Here is a 22,872-nt window from a genome sequence, read left to right as displayed (position 1 = left end):
TGGAGCCTGGGACAGAAATGTAATGTAAACAAGACACAAAGACAAAAAACAGGGATAACAGAAACACTCTATCATACAAAAGCACCAACAAACAATAGGAAGGAAGGAAGATAGGGACAGGGAGGAATAAACTAAACAGGAAATAGGGACCAGGAGATAAACACACACGCACAACAGAACACCTCTACAACAACTTCTCTCCAAAACATTTAGCTTAAGCACACCGCACAGGAAGATGAATTTCTAATAGCAGCAATGAACTGCTGTTCAGCACAGCCTGTCCTAAGAGCAAGGAAGCAGAGCTTTCACTAATAAGACAGAGAAGGTCTGGCCAGGTTTTATAGGAAGCGTTAACAACCAGATCAGAAGCATCTGAAATGGAGTTGCATGGTTCTGACAAGCATAGAAAGGGTCGTTAACCTCTTCAGCATCAAAGGAAACCAAATTCATTTAATATGGGATCCAAACACACAGGCTAAATGGTAGATCTGTGATTCACAATACGCAGTGATCTTGTACCCCCGGATCTCCCAGGTTGGCGTGACACACTCGTGACAATATGTTCATGGACTTTTGCAATGAAAGTACTTTTTTTTGTCTATACAGAAGTGTCCGGTTCTTCTAATGGATGCAGCAACAACCCTGATACCTGCCAGCAGTTGTGTTTGCCCAAACCCAGTGGCCGGTTCTCTTGCGCGTGTGCTACAGGATTCAGGCTGAGCGCTGATAACAGAACCTGCACGCCATACAACTCCTTTATTGTGGTGTCTATGCTCACAGCAATCAAAGGATTCAGCTTAGAATCCGCAGATCACTCTGAAGCTATGGTACCCATGGCTGGACGAGGTAGGTGGCCTTTATTTAACACCAGTGTTTACAGCTTTTTTGGAGTTCAATTTCCAAATAGACAACATTTGCTCTGCGTGCCATTAAATAATACCAACCTTATCTTTGCAGATCTTGAGTAACTGTCATTGTAGTGGAGACTAATTTTTTAGACACATCTTTGGTGGTTTGGATAAACGCATCATTGCTACATCAAACTGGAGATTTGATATCACGACAAACTCAACTCTGACAGCTTTAGCTTTTGAGCACCAATTACTATTGGCTGCATTGAAAATTTGCAGCCAGTTGAGCAGGCGCAGAACTGTCCCAGTATATGCAACATTTTGTTTTCTTGGCTAAAAGCATGTGAATGTACATATTTATGTGCCATAAACTAGAATGATTCCCTTTATCTGCCCCTCCATCCACCCATATTGAATCTTAATGGATGAGGATACTGATTTTTGCACATTTTTTCTGCAGGTCGTAATGCACTTCACGTGGATGTTCACATGCAGTCTGGTTTTATATATTGGTGTGACTTCAGCAGCACTGTATCTGGATACAATGCTATCCGCCGTGTTAAACCCAATGGCTCCTTCTTTAGAAATGTTGTCACTGGTGGTATTGGGAGGAATGGAATTCGAGGGATCGCCGTTGACTGGGTTGCAGGTAGGTTAAACCAAGTGCATTTGTTTCATACAGAGTGTATATGTTTAAAGTTTTTTTTTTAATTATTCCGAAAGTATGGAATGTTGTAAATTAAAGAAACATAGTTTAACCCTTAAATGTCCCAGTGACATTAAGCCTATGTCTCCTGAGACCATCACTGGCCAATGATTGTTAGCAGAGGTCAAGTGACTGATGGATGGGAAGTCATCACTTCCGATACTGACGAGAACCACCAAAGTGGCAGTGCTGGAATTTATTTAAAACCTTTGTGTGAAATATTTGGACTGTGATAAGCAGCTACGAGATATCACTAATAGTAAAGCTTCGTTCAACCACCTGGACCAATGTTATTTAATAAGACTTTTCACATGACAGTGTTTTTCACACTGACCAAATATCCGCATGAAAAGATGAAAAGAAAAAAATCTCAGCATGCACTAGTAAAGTGTTCCCCAACTCCAGTCCTCAAGAGCTACCAATGTACTGAGTGCGGGGGGTGGGGGTGGGAGCCATCATACTGAATGGGGGCTGTCATGATCCCAATGGCAGGGGATCACAAAAGGACAAGCACAAAAAACAAAACAAGCTCTAGGGTGATGGAAACTGAGCTGACCGCGATCCTGAACCTCAACACACAACTAGCTGTAGTCGGGGAACGTGCCTACGATGATTCTAGACGTCTCGCACCAGCCGAAGAACTAACTTTCCCTATTAGAAGAAACACAGACCTCTCTTGCCTCCAGAGAAACACCCCACAGAAATAGCAGCCCCCCACATGTAATGACGGTGAAATGAGAGGAAAGCACATACGTAGTTATGAAAACAGATTCAGCAAAATGAGGCCCGCTAAAGCTAGATAGCAGAGGATACAAAAGTGAACTGCGCGGTCAGCGAAAAACCCTACAAAAAACCATCCTGAAATTACTTGAACTCATGTTCCAACTCATGGAACATGAGGAGTAATATCAGCCCACTAGAGCAACCAGCAAAAAGGAATCACATATCTGCAAGCTGGACTAAGACAAAAATTAAGCAAAACGTGGAACAGGAAAATCAAAAACTTAGCTTGTCCTGAAGAATACAGAAGCGGGAAGCAGAGGTAACAAGACACACTGATTACATTGATAGCCGGCGAGGAAATGACAAGAAAGCCAGGTTAAATAGGAAACTCCCATATCCTGATAGAACAGGTGGACACCAGAGACCGCAGAGAACACAAGTCACCCAGTACCATCTGTAACCACCAGAGGGAGCCCAAAAACAGAATCCACAACAGTACCCCCCCCTTGAGGAGGGGTCACCGAACCCTCACGAGAACCACCAGGGCGACCAGGATGAGCCCTATGAAATGCACGGACCAAATCAGCAGCATGAACATCAGAGGCAACCACCCAAGAATTATCCTCCTGACCATAACCCTTCCACTTGACCAAATATTGGAGTTTCCATCTGGAAACACGAGAATCCAAGATCTTCTCCACAACATACTCCAATTCTCCCTCCACCAGCACCGGAGCAGGAGGCTCAAGCGAAGGAACAACAGGTACCTCATACTTCCGCAACAAGGACCGATGGAACACATTATGAATAGCAAACGATGCCGGGAGATCCAAACGAAACGACACAGGGTTAAGAATTTCCAAGATCCTATAGGGACCGATGAACCGAGGCTTGAACTTAGGAGAAGAGACCTTCATAGGAACAAAACGAGAAGACAACCACACCAAGTCCCCAACACGAAGTCGAGGACCCACGCGGCGACGGCGATTAGCAAACTGCTGAGCCCTCTCCTGGGACAACTTCAAATTGTCCACCACATGACTCCAAATCTGATGCAACCTATCCACCACCATGTCCACTCCAGGACAATCAGAAGGCTCCACCTGACCAGAGGAAAAACGAGGATGAAACCCCGAATTACAAAAGAAAGGAGAAACCAAGGTAGCAGAACTAGCCCGATTATTAAGGGCAAATTCGGCAAGCGGCAAAAAGGTAACCCAGTCATCTTGATCAGCAGAAACAAAACACCTTAAATAAGTTTCCAAGGTCTGATTAGTTCGTTCCGTCTGGCCATTCGTCTGAGGATGGAATGCAGACGAAAAGGACAAATCAATGCCCATCTTAGCACAGAACGTCCGCCAAAATCTAGACACAAACTGGAAACGATGTTCTCCGGAATCCCATGCAAACGAACCACGTTCTGAAAAAACAGAGGGACCAACTCAGAGGAGGAAGGCAACTTAGGCAAGGGTACCAGATGAACCATCTTAGAAAAGCGGTCACACACAACCCAGATGACGGACATTTTTTGAGAGACAGGGAGATCCGAAATAAAGTCCATGGAAATGTGCGTCCAAGGCCTCTTCGGAATAGGCAAAGGTGACAACAATCCACTGGCCCGAGAGCAGCAAGGCTTAGCCCGAGCGCAAACTTCACAAGACTGCACAAAAGAACGCACATCCCTCGACAAGGAAGGCCACCAAAAAGACCTGGCCACCAAGTCTCTAGTACCAAATATTCCAGGATGACCTGCCAACGCAGAAGAATGGACCTCGGAGATGACTCTACTGGTCCAATTATCCGGAACAAACAGTCTTTCAGGCGGACAACGATCAGGTTTATCCGCCTGAAACTCCTGCAAAGCACGTCGCAAGTCTGGGGAGACAGCCGACAAAATCACCCCATCCCTAAGGACACCAGTGGGCTCAGAATTTCCAGGGGAGTCAGGCACAAAACTCCTAGAAAGAGCATCCGCCTTCACATTCTTTGAACCTGGCAGGTACGAAACCACAAAATCGAAACGGGAGAAAAACAGTGACCAACGAGCCTGTCTAGGATTCAGACGCTTGGCAGACTCAAGGTAAATCAGATTTTTGTGATCAGTCAAGACCACCACACGATGTCTAGCACCCTCAAGCCAATGACGCCACTCCTCAAATGCCCACTTCATGGTCAAAAGCTCCCGATTACCAACATCATAATTCCGCTCAGTGGGCGAAAACTTTCTAGAAAAGAACGCACATGGCTTCATCACTGAGCAATCGGAGCTTCTCTGTGACAAAACCGCCCCCGCTCCAATCTCGGAAGCATCAACCTCAACCTGAAAAGGAAGCGAAACATCTGGCTGACGCAACACAGGAGCAGAAGAAAACCGGCGCTTAAGTTCCTGAAAGGCCTCCACAGCCGCAGGAGACCAATCAGCCACATCAGCACCCTTCTTAGTCAAATCCGTCAAAGGCTTAACAACACTAGAAAAATTAGTTATGAAACGACGATAAAAATTAGCAAAGCCCAAGATCATCTGTAGACTCTTAAGAGATGTAGGCTGCGTCCAGTCACAAATAGCCTGAACCTTGACGGGATCCATCTCAATAGTAGAAGGGGAAAAAATATACCCCAAAAAAGAAATCTTCTGGACTCCAAAGAGACACTTTGAACCTCTTACAAACAAAGAATTGGCCCGCAGGACCTGAAACACCTTCCTGACCTGCTGAACATGGGACTCCCAGTCATCCGAAAAAAACAAAACATCATCCAAATACACAATCATAAATTTATCCAGATATTCACGGAAAATATCGTGCATAAAGGACTGGAAGACAGAAGGAGCATTAGAAAGTCCAAAAGGCATCACCAAATACTCAAAATGGCCCTCAGGCGTATTAAATGCGGTTTTCCACTCATCACCCTGCTTTATCCGCACAAGATTATACGCACCCCGAAGATCAATCTTAGTGAACCATTTAGCCCCCTTAATGCGAGCGAACAAATCAGTCAACAATGGCAAAGGATACTGATATTTAACTGTAATCTTATTCAAAAGACGGTAATCTATACAAGGCCTCAAGGAACCATCTTTTTTGGCCACAAAAAAAAAACCTGCTCCCAAAGGGGATGAAGATGGACGGATATGTCCCTTTTCCAAGGACTCCTTAACATAATCCCGCATAGCAGTATGCTCTGGCACTGACAGATTGAACAAACGACCTTTAGGAAATTTACTGCCAGGAATCAAATCTATAGCACAATCGCAATCCCTGTGAGGAGGAAGCGAATTGAGCTTAGGCTCCTCAAAAACATCCCGATAATCAGACAAAAATACCGGAACCTCAGAAGGAGTAGATGAAGCGATAGAAATCGGAGGTGCATCATCATGAACCCCCTGACATCCCCAGTTTAACACAGACATCGTTTTCCAGTCCAAGACTGGGTTATGAGTTTGTAACCATGGCAGACCAAGCACTAAGACATCATGTAAATTATACAGTACCAGGAAGCGAATCACCTCCTGATGAATGGGAGTCATACGCATGGTCACTTGTGTCCAGTACTGAGGTTTATTCATAGCCAAAGGTGTAGAGTCAATTCCTTTCAAAGGAATAGGGACTTCCAGAGGCTCCAGACTAAACCCACAGCGGTTGGCAAATGACCAATCCATAAGACTCAGGGCAGCGCCTGATTCCACATAGGCATCGACGGAAATGGCTGATAATGAACAAATCAGAGTCACAGACAGAATGAACTTAGACTGTAAAGTACTAATGGCAACAGACGTATCAACCTTTTTTGTGCGTTCAGAGCATGCTGATATAACATGAGCTGAATCACCACAATAAAAACACAACCCATTTTTCCGCCTATAGTTTTGCCGTTCACTTCTGGACTGAATTCTATCACATTGCATTGTCTCAGGTGCCTGTTCAGAAGACACCGCCAAATGGTGCACAGGTTTGCGCTCCCGTAAACGCCGATCAATCTGAATAGCCATAGTCATAGACTAATTCAGACCTGTAGGCGCAGGGAACCCCACCATGACATCTTTAATGGCCTCAGAAAGGCCATCTCTGAATCTTGCAGCCAGGGCGCACTCATTCCACTGAGTAAGCACCGACCATTTCCGAAATTTCTGACAATATATTTCTGCTTCATCTTGCCCCTGAGAGAGAGTCAATAAAGCTTTTTCAGCCTGAATCTCTAGGTTAGGTTCCTCATAGAGCAAACCCAATGCCAGAAAAAACGCATCCACATTGAGCAACGCAGGATCCCCTGGTGCCAATGCAAATGCCCAATTCTGAGGGTCACCCCGCAGGAAAGATATAACAATCTTGACTTGCTGAGCAGGGTCTCCAGAAGAGCGAGATTTCAAAGAAAGAAACAACTTGCAATTGTTCCTAAAATTCAGAAAACTAGATCTATCTCCAGAAAAAAACTCTGGGATAGGAATTCTAGGTTCAGACATAGGAGCATGTACAACAAAATCTTGTATATTTTGAACCTTAGCAGCAAGATTATTCAGGCTGGAAGCCAAACTCTGGACGTCCATGATAAACAGCTGAGGTCAGAGCCATTCAAGGATTAAGAGGAGGTAAGACGCAGCCAGGCTGCAATTAAGGCTATGCAGCAAACTCTGAGGGGAAAAAAAAAAAAAAAACTTCCTCAGACTACTTTTCCTCCTACTTCAGCCAATACGATTACCACTGATTGGCCGGCTATACTGTCATGATCCCAATGGCAGGGGATCACAAAAGGACAAGCACAAAAAACAAAACAAGCTCTAGGGTGATGGAAACTGAGCTGACCGCGATCCTGAACCTCAACACACAACTAGCTGTAGCCGGGGAACGTGCCTACGATGATTCTAGACGTCTCGCACCAGCCGAAGAACTAACTTTCCCTATTAGAAGAAACACAGACCTCTCTTGCCTCCAGAGAAACACCCCACAGAAATAGCAGCCCCCCACATGTAATGACGGTGAAATGAGAGGAAAGCACATACGTAGTTATGAAAACAGATTCAGCAAAATGAGGCCCGCTAAAGCTAGATAGCAGAGGATACAAAAGTGAACTGCGCGGTCAGCGAAAAACCCTACAAAAAAACATCCTGAAATTACTTGAACTCATGTTCCAACTCATGGAACATGAGGAGTAATATCAGCCCACTAGAGCAACCAGCAAAAAGGAATCACATATCTGCAAGCTGGACTAAGACAAAAATTAAGCAAAACGTGGAACAGGAAAATCAAAAACTTAGCTTGTCCTGAAGAATACAGAAGCGGGAAGCAGAGGTAACAAGACACACTGATTACATTGATAGCCGGCGAGGAAATGACAAGAAAGCCAGGTTAAATAGGAAACTCCCATATCCTGATAGAACAGGTGGACACCAGAGACCGCAGAGAACACAAGTCACCCAGTACCATCTGTAACCACCAGAGGGAGCCCAAAAACAGAATCCACAACAGGGGGCCCTCATTCTTTGTTGGGCTGTGATGGGCCTCATACTGTGTGGAGGTCTGTGGGGGCACTTATACTGAGCAAGTTGCTGTGTGGGTTTTCATACTTTGTGGGGGCCATGATACTGTGTGTGTGTAACCAGAACTATGGGGATATCATACTATAGGAAGGACTTTAGGGGCATCATGCTCTGGGGATATTATACTGTGTTGGTGGAACTATGAGGACATCACAGTTTGCTGGAGGCACCATGGAGTCATCACTTTCTATACTGTATGTATGGGGTGAAACTGGGGCAGATATGATACTCAGTGTGTGCATAGGTGGGGAATTTTTGGAAGCATCATACTCAATTATGGCCACCAAAGGGTAAATCTTGGGAGAACACTAAGGGGCTTCAATAGGGACATAAGTACTGTGTAAGTGTCACAATACATACCCTTCTCCTGGTTTATAAAAGTTGGGAGATATGACTCCGATATATATAGCATATATATGTTTATTATAAATGTTTTTTGTGGAGGGTGGGTCAAGGGGCAATTAAAACTTTTCCTATGGGGCCTAGTGATTTCTATGTATGCCACTGTACCAGCACTGGAGTTGGGGAACACTGTAGTAGTATGTTTCATATTTTTGATGAGTCTCACCTATTCAATTCTATGGTTGCATAAAAAAAAGTTGGTCATCTGTTATATCATCCGATTTTTACGAATACTGCAATTCTTAACAAAGTAAACAGAATGTGGTCTTGTACATTTTTTTTAACTGATGATGTGCAAAAACAAATGCTATATAGCCCATAGATAATAAACTCCAATGTGTGAATATCAAATTTGTGGTTTTACTTTTTCCCAATTGTACATTTTTTTTTTTTAGGAAATCTCTACTTCACCAACGCTTTCCTGACCGAAACCTTCATCGAAATAGTTCGCCTGAACACAACATATCGTCGTGTGCTGATGAAAACTTCAGTGGATATGCCCAGGCATATTGTAGTAGACCCCAAAAACAGATACCTCTTTTGGGCAGATTATGGACAAAATCCTAAAATTGAACGGGCATTTTTGGATTGCACCAATAGAACAGTTCTGGTATCTGAAGGAATTGTGACACCGCGAGGATTAGCTGTGGATCGTAACACCGGTTATGTCTATTGGGTCGACGACTCTTTGGATATGATTGCAAGAGTTGGACCAGAAGGTGGTGAAATCCAAATAGTGAGATATGGAAACCGTTACCCAACTCCTTATGGGATTACTGTATTTGAGAACACAATTATTTGGGTGGATCGAAACTTGAAAAAGGTCTTCCAAGCCAGCAAGGAACCTGGAAATAGTGAAACACCAACTGTCCTCAGGGATAACATTAATCTTCTTAGAGACGTTACAGTATACGACAAACGTTATCAGCCAGTTTTACCCCAGGAGATCAACAATAATCCATGTCTGGTGGATAATGGGGGTTGTGCTCACTTTTGCTTTGCCTTACCTGGCACACAGACACAAAAATGTGGTTGTGCCTTTGGGGCAATTGGGAGCGATGGAACTAGATGTATCATCTCCACAGATGACTACTTGATATTTGCCCTTGAAGGCTCCATTAATAGTTTGCCTCTAGACCCCGAGAATCACAGTCCTCCTTTCCCCAGGGTAAATGTTCCTAGGACAGCAGTGGCTCTGGATTATGACAGCTTGGATAACAGAATATACTACACCCGAAGTGCCGGAGCAGGACGGAGTGAAATTCTCTACTTTGGTCTTTCCGCGTTAAATCAACATACCACGGTGGCATCAGGTAAGGTATGCAATGAAGCTGACCCAATGACCAACTCATGGATAAGGGTGCAATATCTGTAACATCAGGCAGACTTGTAGCTGACATTGACATTCAAATGATTGGCAGACTATGTAATGCATGAACAGACCAAGTCCTTCCGGGTAAGAAGTGCTCGGCTATGGCACGTCCTGAACTCAGAACCTCAGATCTGGGATGCCCATTTGCCCCTATGGAGCATGTAGAATGAAGTTATCTAAGTGAGAAAACCCCTTCAAACTTAATGTTAACTAGAATTAATCACTACTGATCTTGAATTACAGTCTCTATTGTGACACTAAGCTACATTCTTATTTCCGACGTGGAAAATTATTTTAACTAATGACAAAAGTTACTTTTAGTTATTAAAATTGCAGTAACTTACGGTCTGCAATCTGCATTTCTTGATTCATTTTCAATCCCCCTGAGATGCACTTGCAGCGTGATACACTATTCCTATTTTTACCTGTGGGAGTGTCTTTCTCTGGAATACAGGTTGGATGTGAGCTCTGTGTTTATAATAATAATTTTATTTATATAGCGCCAAGATACTCCGTAGCACTTTACAATTAAGCAGGGACGTTTATAAACAATAAAGGCAACACAAAGTGACACATAGTTCATCAGTGACAGTAGGAGTGATGGCCCTGCTCACAATCTTTCAGTCTATATGATTGGTTTGCTGTTGTCTTAATTAGCTCATATGTCAGCACAGCTTCTATCCTGCACTTGTTTCCTCTTTATGTGCTTTCCTTCTTTTCTATACCATTTTCTTCCCTCTGTCAGACTGTACATGCTTTCTCCCTTCTGCACTCCTGAGATCTGTGTATAAACAATCCTCCTCTTCCTCCCTACTGCTATCTCAAGACTTAGAGAAGGCAAGGGAACAGTAATGAGGGTCTTCAAAACTGAGCAGGCGCTTTGACCAAATTGTATCAATTTTGCACAAGCACTCAGCTAGATAAAGGACATCTGCAGCAGCAAGTCGGTAGAACATTTTTAATGAAGGCTATTTAGAAAATTGCTTAATTTTGCATTTAGATGGCAAATGAACAATAAAAAAAATAAATCTCTGCAAAGAAGTACATACCATTTTCAATGTGACTATTTGTATTCTTGGAAAAATAGTCTTTTATACCCAGCACTGTGCAGTATTGCAGGAGTAGCACTCCTGTATAATGGAAACTCATGGAAGCTTGATGACTGTTTCCAACCATAAACATTGTTAATATGGCTCGAAGTAATCAAGCAGATCAAGATCAGTACTGCAAGTGCAATGTATTGCAAGTAGTGCAAGTGCAAGGGTATATAACGATATATTAACCAATCTGCTGCTAACTTAACGGACAGCGCACCCTCTAAACAGCCTAGCACACTATGATGATCTACAATGCGCTATTTAATGCATATTTTGGAAGTATTTTAGGCTGTACAGTGCTCATGATGAATGAGTACTAAAATCATCTCATACTTGGTGAATTATCTTTCAGATTTGGGAGCTCCGGATGGCATCGCTTTTGACTGGATCCATAAACGGGTTTATTACAGTGACTATCTGAACCAGACGATAACCTCAATGGCACTGAATGGCTCCGATCGTACTGTGATTGCTCGGGTATCCCGGCCCAGAGCTATCATGTTGGATCCATGCAGAGGGTAGGACCTATTCTTTATTGATATGTTTAAGAAAACAATTTCCCCTATAGTCCAATATATTCATTGAACATGTGCTGTGCCTGTCTTTTATTTCAATTATTAAGTATTGTTCCCATGTTCTTAGGTACATGTACTGGACCGATTGGGGCGCCAATGCCAAGATAGAAAGGGCTACACTAGGAGGCAACTTCCGTACAGTTATTGTGAACACCAGCTTGGTATGGCCAAACGGACTTACCCTCGACTACGAAGAAGAGCGAATCTATTGGGCTGATGCAAGTTTGTATGTACTATTACCTATAGGATTGTAAATAATGTAACTTCATACAGTACGTAACACGTGAATACTGAGGATTATCCTTCTTCTTGTGCCCTGGCTTTGACAATAGATCACATAATGGTATTTTATTTACTCTATAGAAAGCTAATTAAACTGCCTACCTTACACGTCCTATGGCGAAATGTCACTGTTTTAGGGGGAAAAAGCTTACCCTTTTTTTCTAATTTCAAACCAATTCATAAGACATTACTGAGTGATTCTTTGCTTTGTGGGAAAAAGTTAAACCTAAGTGTATACTGCATTCAAATATTTAGCTGGATATACATTGACGAGAAAATGGGTAACAATGTTTTGAACTTTTGACTTTCAGGCTCCATATTTCACCATCCACTATTGCTTTAAACATGAGACCACCATAATTTTTATAGACAATCATCTTGGCTGTCTCATACATAAATTTGACTTGGAACCATTTAGCATATGATCAGTTTTGCAGATTCTTGTCATGTCACTGCATTGTTACTGTTTTGCTCTGGAAAAATCTTTGTCTTCCTGTATACCACAAACTACAACCTGTTCTCACATTCCCTAATAGCTCAGTGTGTTATTAGGTAGACTCCCAAATGAAAGGTCCCTGGTTCAAATCGAGGAGCAGCCATGAATAAGATTTCCCAAGAAAAGAGAAACAGCATCATCCAGCTCATCAATAGTGGTCTCTTGGCCAGGAAAATGGATAAACTGCATCTTGTTAGTGCAATGACAGTCGGAAGAAAATGAAATTAAGTCCATCCATCCATTCAAAAGCCAAGAGGTGGACGTCCAGACAAATTATCGGAGTCAACAAGTCGGCTCATCACAAGGTCTATCAGATCTGGTGCGACAAACACAGCAGTGGAGGTGTCTCATATGCTTTGTAATAGTGAGATCACAGATGTCCACGCAAGCACCGTGCAACATATATTACACAACTCTGGAATAGTGGCCTAAAAAAAGGTGAAGAAGCCTCGACTTCAGCATCGTCATAAGAGGTGTCGGCTCGAATTTGCAAACAAGTACGAAAAGTAGACAGTATAAGATTGGAAACGGTTGATTTGCAGCGATGAGACGAAAGTCAATAGATTAGGCTCTGATGGGTGCAAATGGGTCTGGAAGAAACAAGGGAAAAGGGGCTAATGGATTGAGAAATTGAAGGAACTATCAAATTCGGTGGAGGAAGCCTGATAATATGGGGTTGTTTCACAGCCAAAATCATTGGATACTTGACTAGGATCGACGGTGGTCTCAATGCTGAGCTATATGTGAGTATTTTACAAGACTAGTTATTTCGTACACTCGAGTACTATTATTATTATTATTTATTTATATATGGGTATGAAAAGGATGACAGTGTTCCACCAGGACTACGACCCGAAGCATACGTCGTGATTGGCGAAGAAATGGTTCAATGATAGTGAAGTAAAGGTGCTGGATTGGCCCCCAAAGTCCCCAGACCTCAACTCAATCGAACACTTGTAGGTAGAGTTGAAGAAAAGAAGAAAAATCTGTACAAATACCCAAGTGAGTCAACAATTATGCACCAACTTTGGGAACGTGTAGAAGAGACCGTGGATCAAATTTCAGTCAAGACATTCTTGAATCTGTTTGAGAGCAGCCCAGAAGGATTCAGGCAGTGTTGAAAGCCAAAGTTGGATTTACAAAATTCTAACAAAATAATACAAATTTTCATATTTAGGAGTAAAACAATAACAATGCAGTGACATGACAAGAATCTGCATAACTAATCATATGCTAAGTAATTGCAGGTCAAATTTATGTATGAGATAGCCAAGATGATTGTCTATAAAATGATGGTAGACACATGTTCTCAGCAGTAGTGGATGGTGAGATATGGAGCCTGAAAGTCAGAAGTTCAAAACATTGTTACCCTTTTGCTCGAGTTATTCTCGTACTATTCCTATTTAATATAAAGTAAGGTCTTACAAAGTAACAATAGCAGATTTTTCAGGGTCTCCGGGGGTTGCATGACATAGTTTTTTTTCTCTTTGGAGCCCGCTTAGCCACTGGATCATGCTTGGCCCCCTCAGGTCTTGCACTGGGTATATAACACAGTTTTAGCTGGAGTCTTCCTTACGTTTCTTTCAGTCTGTGTTAATATCGAGTGAAGCTTTACTTCTGTGTATTGGATATGAAATGTGCGTGTTTTCTTCCTCCGACAGACAGAAGATAGAGCGCTGTTCCTTAACTGGTGCCAATCGGGAGGTAGTAGTTAGCACTGCCATATATCCATTTGCTATGACCCTGTATGACCAACACATTTATTGGACGGACTGGAACACAAGGAGTATATACCGGGCCAATAAACACGACGGTTCAGACCAAATAGTTATGGTCCAGAACCTGCCGCAGCGCCCAATGGATATCCACGTCTTGTCTAAAAGCAAACAACAGCAGTGTGCCAGCCCCTGCGACCAGTTCAATGGCGGCTGCAGTCACATCTGTGCACCAGGTACAATTTCTATACTCTGTCAATGTTAAAGGTTTCTGTTCCCTTTTACTATTGGCAACACGTGATATCAATGTCTGAATCTAAAGGTCCCAATGGAGCAGAATGCCAATGTCCTTCAACCGGAAGCTGGTATCTGGCGAACAACAACAAGGACTGTATTGTAGATAATGCCACCCGGTGCCAGAGCGGGCAGTTTACATGTCTCACTGGTCGATGCATACCAGAAAGATGGAAATGTGACAACGACAATGATTGCCGGGACGGTAGCGATGAGCTGGAACGTGTATGTGGTGAGTAAATCCGTATTATACTATTAACTGCAATTTTACCTTTCATCTATCCTCCCACTGTGGTGAAACCTTTGACTGTTATATTAACTTTGTTCCATTATTTAATCCGTACATCTCATTTATATTATCAGTCATGCTGCAGTTTTAGCCATGTGCCGCCACTGTCCTTGCAATATTACTTAGTATTGCAGGGAAACAACTGTTATCTGGAAATTTACGAGACCCTCATGATCTGCCTAGTGGTCTGGCAAGTGGAACAGTTGTTTCCCTGCAAGATTAAAGAAATCTGCAGGAAAACAATGAAAAGGGCAGCTACTGTTAAAAGTTGCTGCATGACCACTATCACCACATGTGAACACAGCCTTACCAGAACAGTACTGGACTAATAAGGAGTACACAACCTTTTCTCGTCCAAGAGCCACACTGACAAGACGAACCCATCAACAAGGCCGCAATAAAACCTAAAGTGGCACATGAATGGCTATCTCTCCACCTCTTCCAGAGATCTCAAAGATGGTCACAGAGTGCAACATTAGTACTTACCAGTCCTCTGTGAATGCACTTCTCTCTCAAATGGACAAGACTAGACATAGACAAGCATGAGACAGATGGTTAGTGGCCACACATAGGGTACTGAAGACCACATGAGACCACTGGACCACTGATTGTCCACTCCTGCTCTAGAGCATTGGTAGGTTACCCACTACATTATGGGAGATGTGGCCCTTGCCTACATTACAGACAGTATATTTAGTGTACATGCCATCCTTTAAAGGCTCAGCCATATGGTTTCTAGAAACATCTCAACCACATACCCTCCAGAAAAAGTGTAGCCACATGACCCCAATAAAAAGCTGAGCTACAAGTCCATCTACTTTAATGTCTAGTACCCATCGCATGTCTTGCAGGCAGTGGCTTCCCTTCATGGTAATGTCTTCAATATTATCTGCTAGAGATGAACGAGCCTGATGAAATTTGATTTCCAAACTCTCTTGAATTTGACCCGGAAATTAAATTGAAGTTGAGTTTATTTGACTTGAGTCAAATTGCTAGTAAAAGTCATTTATTGTGCTCTGAGGGCTCTCCAGACCCCAGAACATAAAGAACAAAAGGAATAAAAAAATATTATACTACTTCGCCCCTCACCTGTCCTGGTGCTGCAGCTCCTCAACTGCTCCTCCTCTGAATCACTTCCTACGTGCATTTCCAGTCTTCACGTCTGTCTTTTTCACTCTTTAGAGCCTTAGAAGCTCAGTAGGCCTTGCGCGATGTCATGTTGTGGGTCTTCCCGCGACATCATGATGTCACTTGGGGTCTCGTGAGTTCTGGAGGTGCCGAAGAGTGAAGAAGGCAGTAAATAGAAGTGAAGCTGGAAGAAGAAAGCAAGGCAGCAAAGGATCTCGTGGAGAGCATCTGCGTCAGGGGAGGTGTATATTATTGTATTTTTTTTAAACTCTTGGCCCTAAAACCAATTAGGCAACATGGCAGTCAGCAGGACACGATTTTGCTTGGTTTGAGCAAATCGAGTCATAAAAAATTCAGATTCTGGTTTGATGATTTGTACTTTAGACGCCCTTCGCTATAAGCCATTGAGCTCCTACTACTTACTCCTGCCCCGTACATTTTCATTACTAACGCCAATGATTATTTTATCCAACATGCAGTCCGTTTTGCAGCGGTCTTTGCTGTAGCAGGTATAGTATATTTTAGGACCTCATAGCCAGTTAGCACAATCCTATATCTGTTCACATCATTTACATTCGTGTTTTTTTGGCAGCTTTTCACACCTGCTCACCTACAGCCTTCACCTGTGGTAATGGGAAATGTGTGCTCTATCACTACCGCTGCGACCACTATAATGACTGTGGGGATAATAGTGATGAAGCCGGGTGTCTGTTCAGAACCTGTGACCCGAACACTGAATTTGCCTGTAATAACGGAAGGTGTATTAACCGCTTGTATGTTTGCAATGGAGTCAATAACTGCTACGATAATGGCACATCTGATGAGCGGAATTGTCGTAAGTTATCCATGGTCTCGATGAAAGTATATGCAACGTCTATTTACTTTTCTATTATATCCTATTACAGAGTTTCCAAATTTGTATATAACCTGTTCTCCCATTTTTGCCCTAGGCTAAAGCGAGATACAAAATTTACTTTTTTTAAAGTTTTCAGAACTGGCTGGGACTGACGTTAAAAACGCCGAAAGTCACAACATTTTTGCACCCAAATGTATCACTTATAATCATAATGATTTATTACGGTTTTCCGATATGTCCATAAAAAAAAATATTGTTTATCCATGATAATTTGATTTAAAAAAAAATAATGTTGGCAACCTTGAGCGGTGGCTCTGAGCTACTGAGCATGTGTGACCACCAGTTCTGGTACACTTGGGGGACATTGAGAGAAAAAATGAAAAGAACACCAGGGGGCCCCACAGATATTTAATTGCAATATCTATCACATTTATAATTTTTTATTTTAGGTTATCCCAATTAAAAACTAACAATATCAATTAGCATTCATGGAACAATCCCTTTAAACATACGGAGGGTAATTTATGAATCATTAATAATGATACGTGATCACATGGTCACACGTTTGTCATCGTTTTTTAGTGTGCTAAACAGACCCAAAAATATGTTTAGGCTAAAAAAGGAATAAAACTTTTCCAACTACTAACATGACAAGGAGTGGGGGAGGGATACTGAGGATTTCGGTTTATTTAAACATTTTTCATCACTTTTCTCCTTCTCTTTCATAGCTGATCGCACATGTCAGCCGGGGTACACCAAATGTCAGAGCACCAACATTTGCATTCCTCGTACTTATCTGTGTGATGGAGATAATGACTGTGGAGATATGAGCGATGAAAGCCCCACTCATTGCGGTAAGACTTTGTAGCGCTTAATCAGATTACTAATGACTGCCGAAACAACGGAACTTTGGAGAACTTTACAGGAGTAATGTAGATGGAAACCTGGAAAAGTTAGTAATTGCTGTCGCCGACTCATGACTTGAGCAGAATTCCGGAACCTTATCGACATTGCTCTTTCGGGCTTTTATAATCCCATTTATGCATTTGTTCTTCACAAACAAATAGCTACTATGTCTTGGCTATTGGGAGGGTAGATCCGAAGTTCTATTAGGGATGAGATTAATTTATATACGTTAATATGAATAGTCTGCTACAAATTAAAGACCATAAAAAAGTCTATCAGGAGGAAATGTGATAATCTTTTCAGTAATGGGAAAATTTGCCCAGATTTTACCCATAAATTGAGAATTTTGAGAATGATTGATCAGTCCTGAAGTGGAAATAAGCAGATTTCTATGGTAATAAATGTTACAAAGTTTCTTATTTTTTTGTGTGCACTATTGATTTATGATAAAAAACAAACAAAAAAGATTAATATAACAATTACTCTTTAATTGAATTGTAATATTCAATACTACATTTCCTCTGTAGTAGCCACTGTGTTAAGTTAGATTTTTGAAGAAGCATTCAAGTTTATATCCTCTTAGACAATTGCAATCATCATATTACATAGTTACTTACTGTGTACTTACAATTGCTCATTTTGCCTTTCTACCCAGTTAATTCTTCTCTTTTCTCTGCTCTATGTAGAAACAGGAAGTCTCATGTCCCTGCATTTATCATTCCCCTCTTCACCTCCTGACCCAGCTGCTCCCTCCTCCCCTTGCCAGGGACTTTTTCAGTGACTCCCTCCAGTGCACAGTAATCTTGGCACATGCTCATTAGATGCTTCAATATGACGGTTCGCTTACGCTAGCAATTTTTTTCTTGCACTGTACCAACTTCAGAGGGAAATTGAAGCATGCTGCAATCTAAGCAGTTCTGCGCTGCCTCATTGGATAACATTGGTCTGAATGCAATCTGATTTATCAGATTGCACTTGTGTGAGCGAACCCTAAAAGAAAGGGTCTGAGTCAGTCTATTGCTGCTAATGTACATGTGTATTTCCTGAAACCACAGGAAATAGGAGTCTGGAATAGCCACAGTGGTCAGTGTTAAAATTGCAAGATGTCTAATTTTTCTTTTACTACATCTCGTGATATGAAAAATAAAAAAATGCCAAATATTATAGCAAAATAAATTTAAAAGCTTTATTTAAACAGTAGGTAATCAATGACAGTGCTTAGCACACAGTAAATGGGATTTACAGATTCTCATGTAACTTGTATTCCTGACATTAATAGTTATTTGTTGAGCACATTACACCGGAGAGTTCATCTGACATTTAACATTCCAATTAATGCTGTAATTTGCTGCAAATAGATAAGTATAAGGAGCAGAACATTGCATTAAGCGAGGCATGTAAACTTATTAATTTGCCTTATGGATTCCTTTTCAGCTACCCTGACATGTACGGACAGTGAGTTCCGCTGTGCCTCCGGACGTTGTATTCCCGGTCACTGGTACTGCGATCAGGGTGTAGACTGTGCAGACGGCTCTGATGAACCAGCATCGTGCGGTAAGAATTTGGTCAGGTTTCACAGCCAAATAACCTGAACATATTGAGCTATAATTAAAAATATATTTATCAAGCGATGTACTGTTGCAGAAACCCCTTACCTGGGAGAGCTAATTTGGGGTTGATGCAAGGGGTCTTGATTGCTCGCCAGGTTTGACCAAATACAGGCGTCGACCGATCACGAAGACAAAGCAAGAAATACACGTCTGACTGTGTGCAAAGCTTGTCTGCTTGACCCATGGATGGTTTTATTGTCTTTCATATAGAGGAAGTTACGGTAGATTCTCGCAAAAAGGAAATGTAAGGTACAACGAGAGCTAGCAGCTTTCCTTAGCACAAACCACACTAAACTGTCAGGAAAGAAAACCGATATCCTGATCAGTTACTTTCATGGACAGCAGAAACAAAGCGTGCCATAACTCAGACATCTAGATATAAATGATAATCAAAGCAAGATATTTAATATTAACCATGACTATATATATGTTTTGGGTGAGGATTTAGTACAAAAATAGTCATAAATTCTTTTGAACTTATGATTATTATGGGCTTAGGAGTCCAGTGGGCGGTCATCACTGAGTAGTACCACCCACTGGACTCTTAAATCATCAATAAGTAGATGCTTAAACAAATAAATTCCTCTTTTCTTACACCAACTGTTTATCAATCTGCTCAGCTTCTCCGGCTCTGTAATATGCTCCCGCAAGTTGAGCTGAATTTTTCATATTGGCGGGTTCCCTTTAACTGTTCGATAAACAATTATTAAAGGTGTAATGTCACTTCACATTATGTGTTTATAAAGGAGCAGAAGGTAGAAATAATGATGATTGCTCTGGTCTTATCTGCAGAAGCTCAAAGGTTACATTGCTCCTTTCTCGTAAGATAAAATCAGACATTTTATTACATCTTTTTCTGTTTCTGATCACATCCATTCATTGCAGTTGCCCATGTGAGGACTTGCTCAAGCAGCCAGTTCAGGTGTGATGACGCTCGCTGCATCCCAGCTACATGGGTGTGTGATGGTGATAATGACTGCGGTGACATGAGTGATGAGGACCAGAGACACAACTGTGGTAAGGGTCCCGCTGCAGAACAAAGCAGTATACAGCTATATGAATCAATGCGTGTCCTTGATTTTGGGTAACAAGAATGTGGTCGGTGTGCCCACCTTAATCTTACGGTTATAAATCCCATTATCATTGATGTTAAACTTCGTGGATACAAATCCAAAAATATAGGATGGCTCGAATTATGCTTCAAAAGGGTTAATATGGCCATACACATTAGATAGCTGTGGATCGAACAATCCTTCAGTTGACCTATGTCTCCCAACTCTCCCATATACAAGGAACACTCAGTACCGCTAAGGCTAAGGTTCCGACGCTAGCAGTGAATGCGCCGCACAACGGAGGCAGTGGATGCATTTTTCCAGCGCATCCGCTGCCCCATTGTGAGGTGCGGGGAGGTGTGGGCGGAGTTCCGGCCGCGCATGCGCGGTCGGAAAAAGCGGTCCGTCGGCAGCAAAAAACATTACATGTAACGTTTTTTGCTCCCGGCGGTCCGCCACAACATGGCGCAACCATCGCACAACGGTTGCGACGTGTGTCAATGCGTCGCAATGCGTTGCTAATGTTAATCTATGGGGCAAAAACCCATCCTGCAAACAACTTTGCAGGATGCGTTTTTTCCCATAAATGACGCATTGCGACAAATTGCAAAAAACGCTAGTGTGAAAGTAGCCTAAGACAGTCCGGAGGCCCCAATACAATTGCAGTTAATTTGTGGAAAAAGTCAAAAGCGAAGCATGAGCGACAAGGGATGACTAAGAAATTCAAAGAATATCAAAAAAGAAAGTCATTCATGGCTCCTTCAGGCCTCATACTAGGCATTGTGCATCAGTTTTGTTTGTAGTCTTCCTTTAAAGGGAACCTGTCAGTAAAATCATCCCTCTCAAACCACATATATGGGCATGCAGATATTTGAGATGTAAATCCATCCACTTCTTTAAATCTTATATCTGTTGTTGCATTCCTGAGTGATTAGCGCTTTCATTCACATTCAAATGAGTTGCTAAGTGCTATTGGCATGACAGAGCACTTACCAAGGTTGTTTCTATGCTCAGCACCAGCATCTTTAGCTTGTCACTGTCTGATTTCCTTGTCTGGTGCCTAACATCACACAGACAACGAGCTATCGATCAAGCTAAAGAGGCTGATGCTAGACATGGAAAGAATCTTGGAGGCAGTGGTTCGGGAAGTGACCTGTCACAGATAGAGCACATTATGCTTCATTTTCGCACGAATTGAAACTCTTGGGAATGCAGCAACAGATAGAAGATATAAAGGTGTCCATGGATTTAGCTTTCCAAGACCCGCATGCAAAATCAGTTGATCTTTCTTACAGATTCTTTTTAATTATGATGGAAGGAGTATTTGTCCGACATCACTCAATTGGTTTTGTGATCCAGTTTTGACTCTCTTGGAAAAATGCATTTGAACTGTAAAGTGCTGGCATTCAAAGTGCATAGATAAAAGGAAGACTTTAAAAATACCATAGAAAATCGAAAATCAGTATGTGTGCACTATTTTTGGTCATTTATATTTTTCTTCGTCTCTGTCAGCCAGTCGCAGCTGCGCCCCTACAGAGTTCACCTGCATAAATAACAGACCCCCCGATAGAAGGTGTATTCCACAAAACTGGGTGTGTGATGGAGATGCGGATTGTTCCGATGCTTACGATGAACACCAGAATTGTACGCGACGCTCCTGCAGCAGCACTGAGTTCACTTGTAGTAACGGCCTCTGTATCCGGAGTAGCTTCAGGTATTGTATCAACTGTGATTGGAACACAAATTCTAAGGTTTTTCGACAATACAGAAATATGTTAGAAATCCCATGTCTCACATATCTTTTTATGCCTTTATATCCAAGGGTCATTGTTATGTTGATTTCTTTTGAAACTAGAGATGATAAAATCTTTTGAAATTTGAATTCTGACAATTTTTTCCCGCAAAAAAAATTTGCCGCTAATCGCAGCTACGCCAATTGCCCTGAAAAGACGTTTATAACACTCTGTGGTTTCCTTAGACTTTGTATCCAACCCCTTTCAAATTTTTTAGATCAAACACAGTCTGTGGCATCCTATCAGATTCACTCCAAAATGTCTGCTGTATTCCCTGCCTCTGCTTCTATACAGGCTGTAATACTCTGTGTTATTGGAGCGCCCGCTAGGATCGTGGGGTACTCGGGCCGGGTCCGACGGCACTTAAATGGGTGGTCACGGTAGCAGTGACCCGGTCCGTGGTCCTGGGTGTCCAACAAAAATGAGAAAGGGAAGTGGAAATTAAAGTCTATGGGGGGTAATTTGTGACGCAACATGTGGTGTTCGGCCAGGATGCTAAAAGGGGCCGCTGGTAATGCATCGGGGATGGTTCTGCTCCCCACAGGTGGAGCGGGAGCCCCAGGGCTATCGGTACAGTGGGTAAGGGATGATGGACAGTGGGGTGCAGGACTGAGGGTGCCGGAAATGATTGGAGGACAAAAGGGTTGCAGTTTCCTTTACCTTTTTCTGGTGAATTGCAGGTGCAGTCTGGGGCACATGTAACAGGTGTTCATGGGGTCCAAACAGCCTGAAAGTAACTTGGGATCCACCTAGGCAGGTGGGTTCAGAGGCCTTCCTTCTGTGCTGTATTTCCTGTCCCTTGCTGCCTGAAGCTCTGCACAAGTTCCTCTCAGTGTCTGATACTGCTAACCCGTATGGCTGACAGCATGAGCCTTTCATGGGCACTGTCTTCTCACTGGCAGCTCCAGGCTCCTGACCTTCTGTAGTGCCTCCAGGTATCAGATGGGGCCAGGAGACCTGAAAACCCCTGCCCTCCCTTTCTAGTTGCTGCGCCTTTAGTACCCTTGCAACCACGGACTCTGGTGTCCGGTCTCTTTGGCGCTTAATCCTGCGGGAGCTCAGTCGCAGCTCCACACCCCAGGCTTTCATCTCTTGCCCCCTCGACCCTCACTCACTGTCCCTACACACAGACTAACTCACCCAGCCTCCAGATCAGAACTTATAGGGAAGTTCCCCTGAAACCGGGTTTAGA

The 22,872-nt window shown here is 42.6% G+C and overlaps 1 protein-coding gene across 1 annotated transcript in view; it reads left to right on the top strand.

Annotated features, from left to right (window-relative positions):
- Positions 1 to 22,872, top strand: part of LRP2 (LDL receptor related protein 2) — a 240,036-nt gene that overhangs the window by 153,416 nt on the left and 63,748 nt on the right. The window contains exons 37-48 of the mRNA XM_069733090.1: positions 607 to 846; positions 1,312 to 1,500; positions 8,611 to 9,528; positions 11,037 to 11,202; positions 11,327 to 11,485; positions 13,699 to 13,988; positions 14,075 to 14,278; positions 16,056 to 16,298; positions 17,048 to 17,173; positions 18,660 to 18,779; positions 19,721 to 19,852; positions 21,400 to 21,601. Coding sequence (XP_069589191.1) covers positions 607 to 846; positions 1,312 to 1,500; positions 8,611 to 9,528; positions 11,037 to 11,202; positions 11,327 to 11,485; positions 13,699 to 13,988; positions 14,075 to 14,278; positions 16,056 to 16,298; positions 17,048 to 17,173; positions 18,660 to 18,779; positions 19,721 to 19,852; positions 21,400 to 21,601 — 2,989 coding nt within the window. The remainder of the gene's footprint in view (positions 1 to 606; positions 847 to 1,311; positions 1,501 to 8,610; positions 9,529 to 11,036; positions 11,203 to 11,326; positions 11,486 to 13,698; positions 13,989 to 14,074; positions 14,279 to 16,055; positions 16,299 to 17,047; positions 17,174 to 18,659; positions 18,780 to 19,720; positions 19,853 to 21,399; positions 21,602 to 22,872) is intronic.

This window comes from Ranitomeya imitator, chromosome 7 (assembly GCF_032444005.1).
Source record: "Ranitomeya imitator isolate aRanImi1 chromosome 7, aRanImi1.pri, whole genome shotgun sequence".
Classification (NCBI taxonomy): Eukaryota; Metazoa; Chordata; class Amphibia; order Anura; family Dendrobatidae; genus Ranitomeya; species Ranitomeya imitator.
Note: the sequence above shows the minus strand (reverse complement) of the source record. Positions and strands in the feature narration are given on the sequence as shown.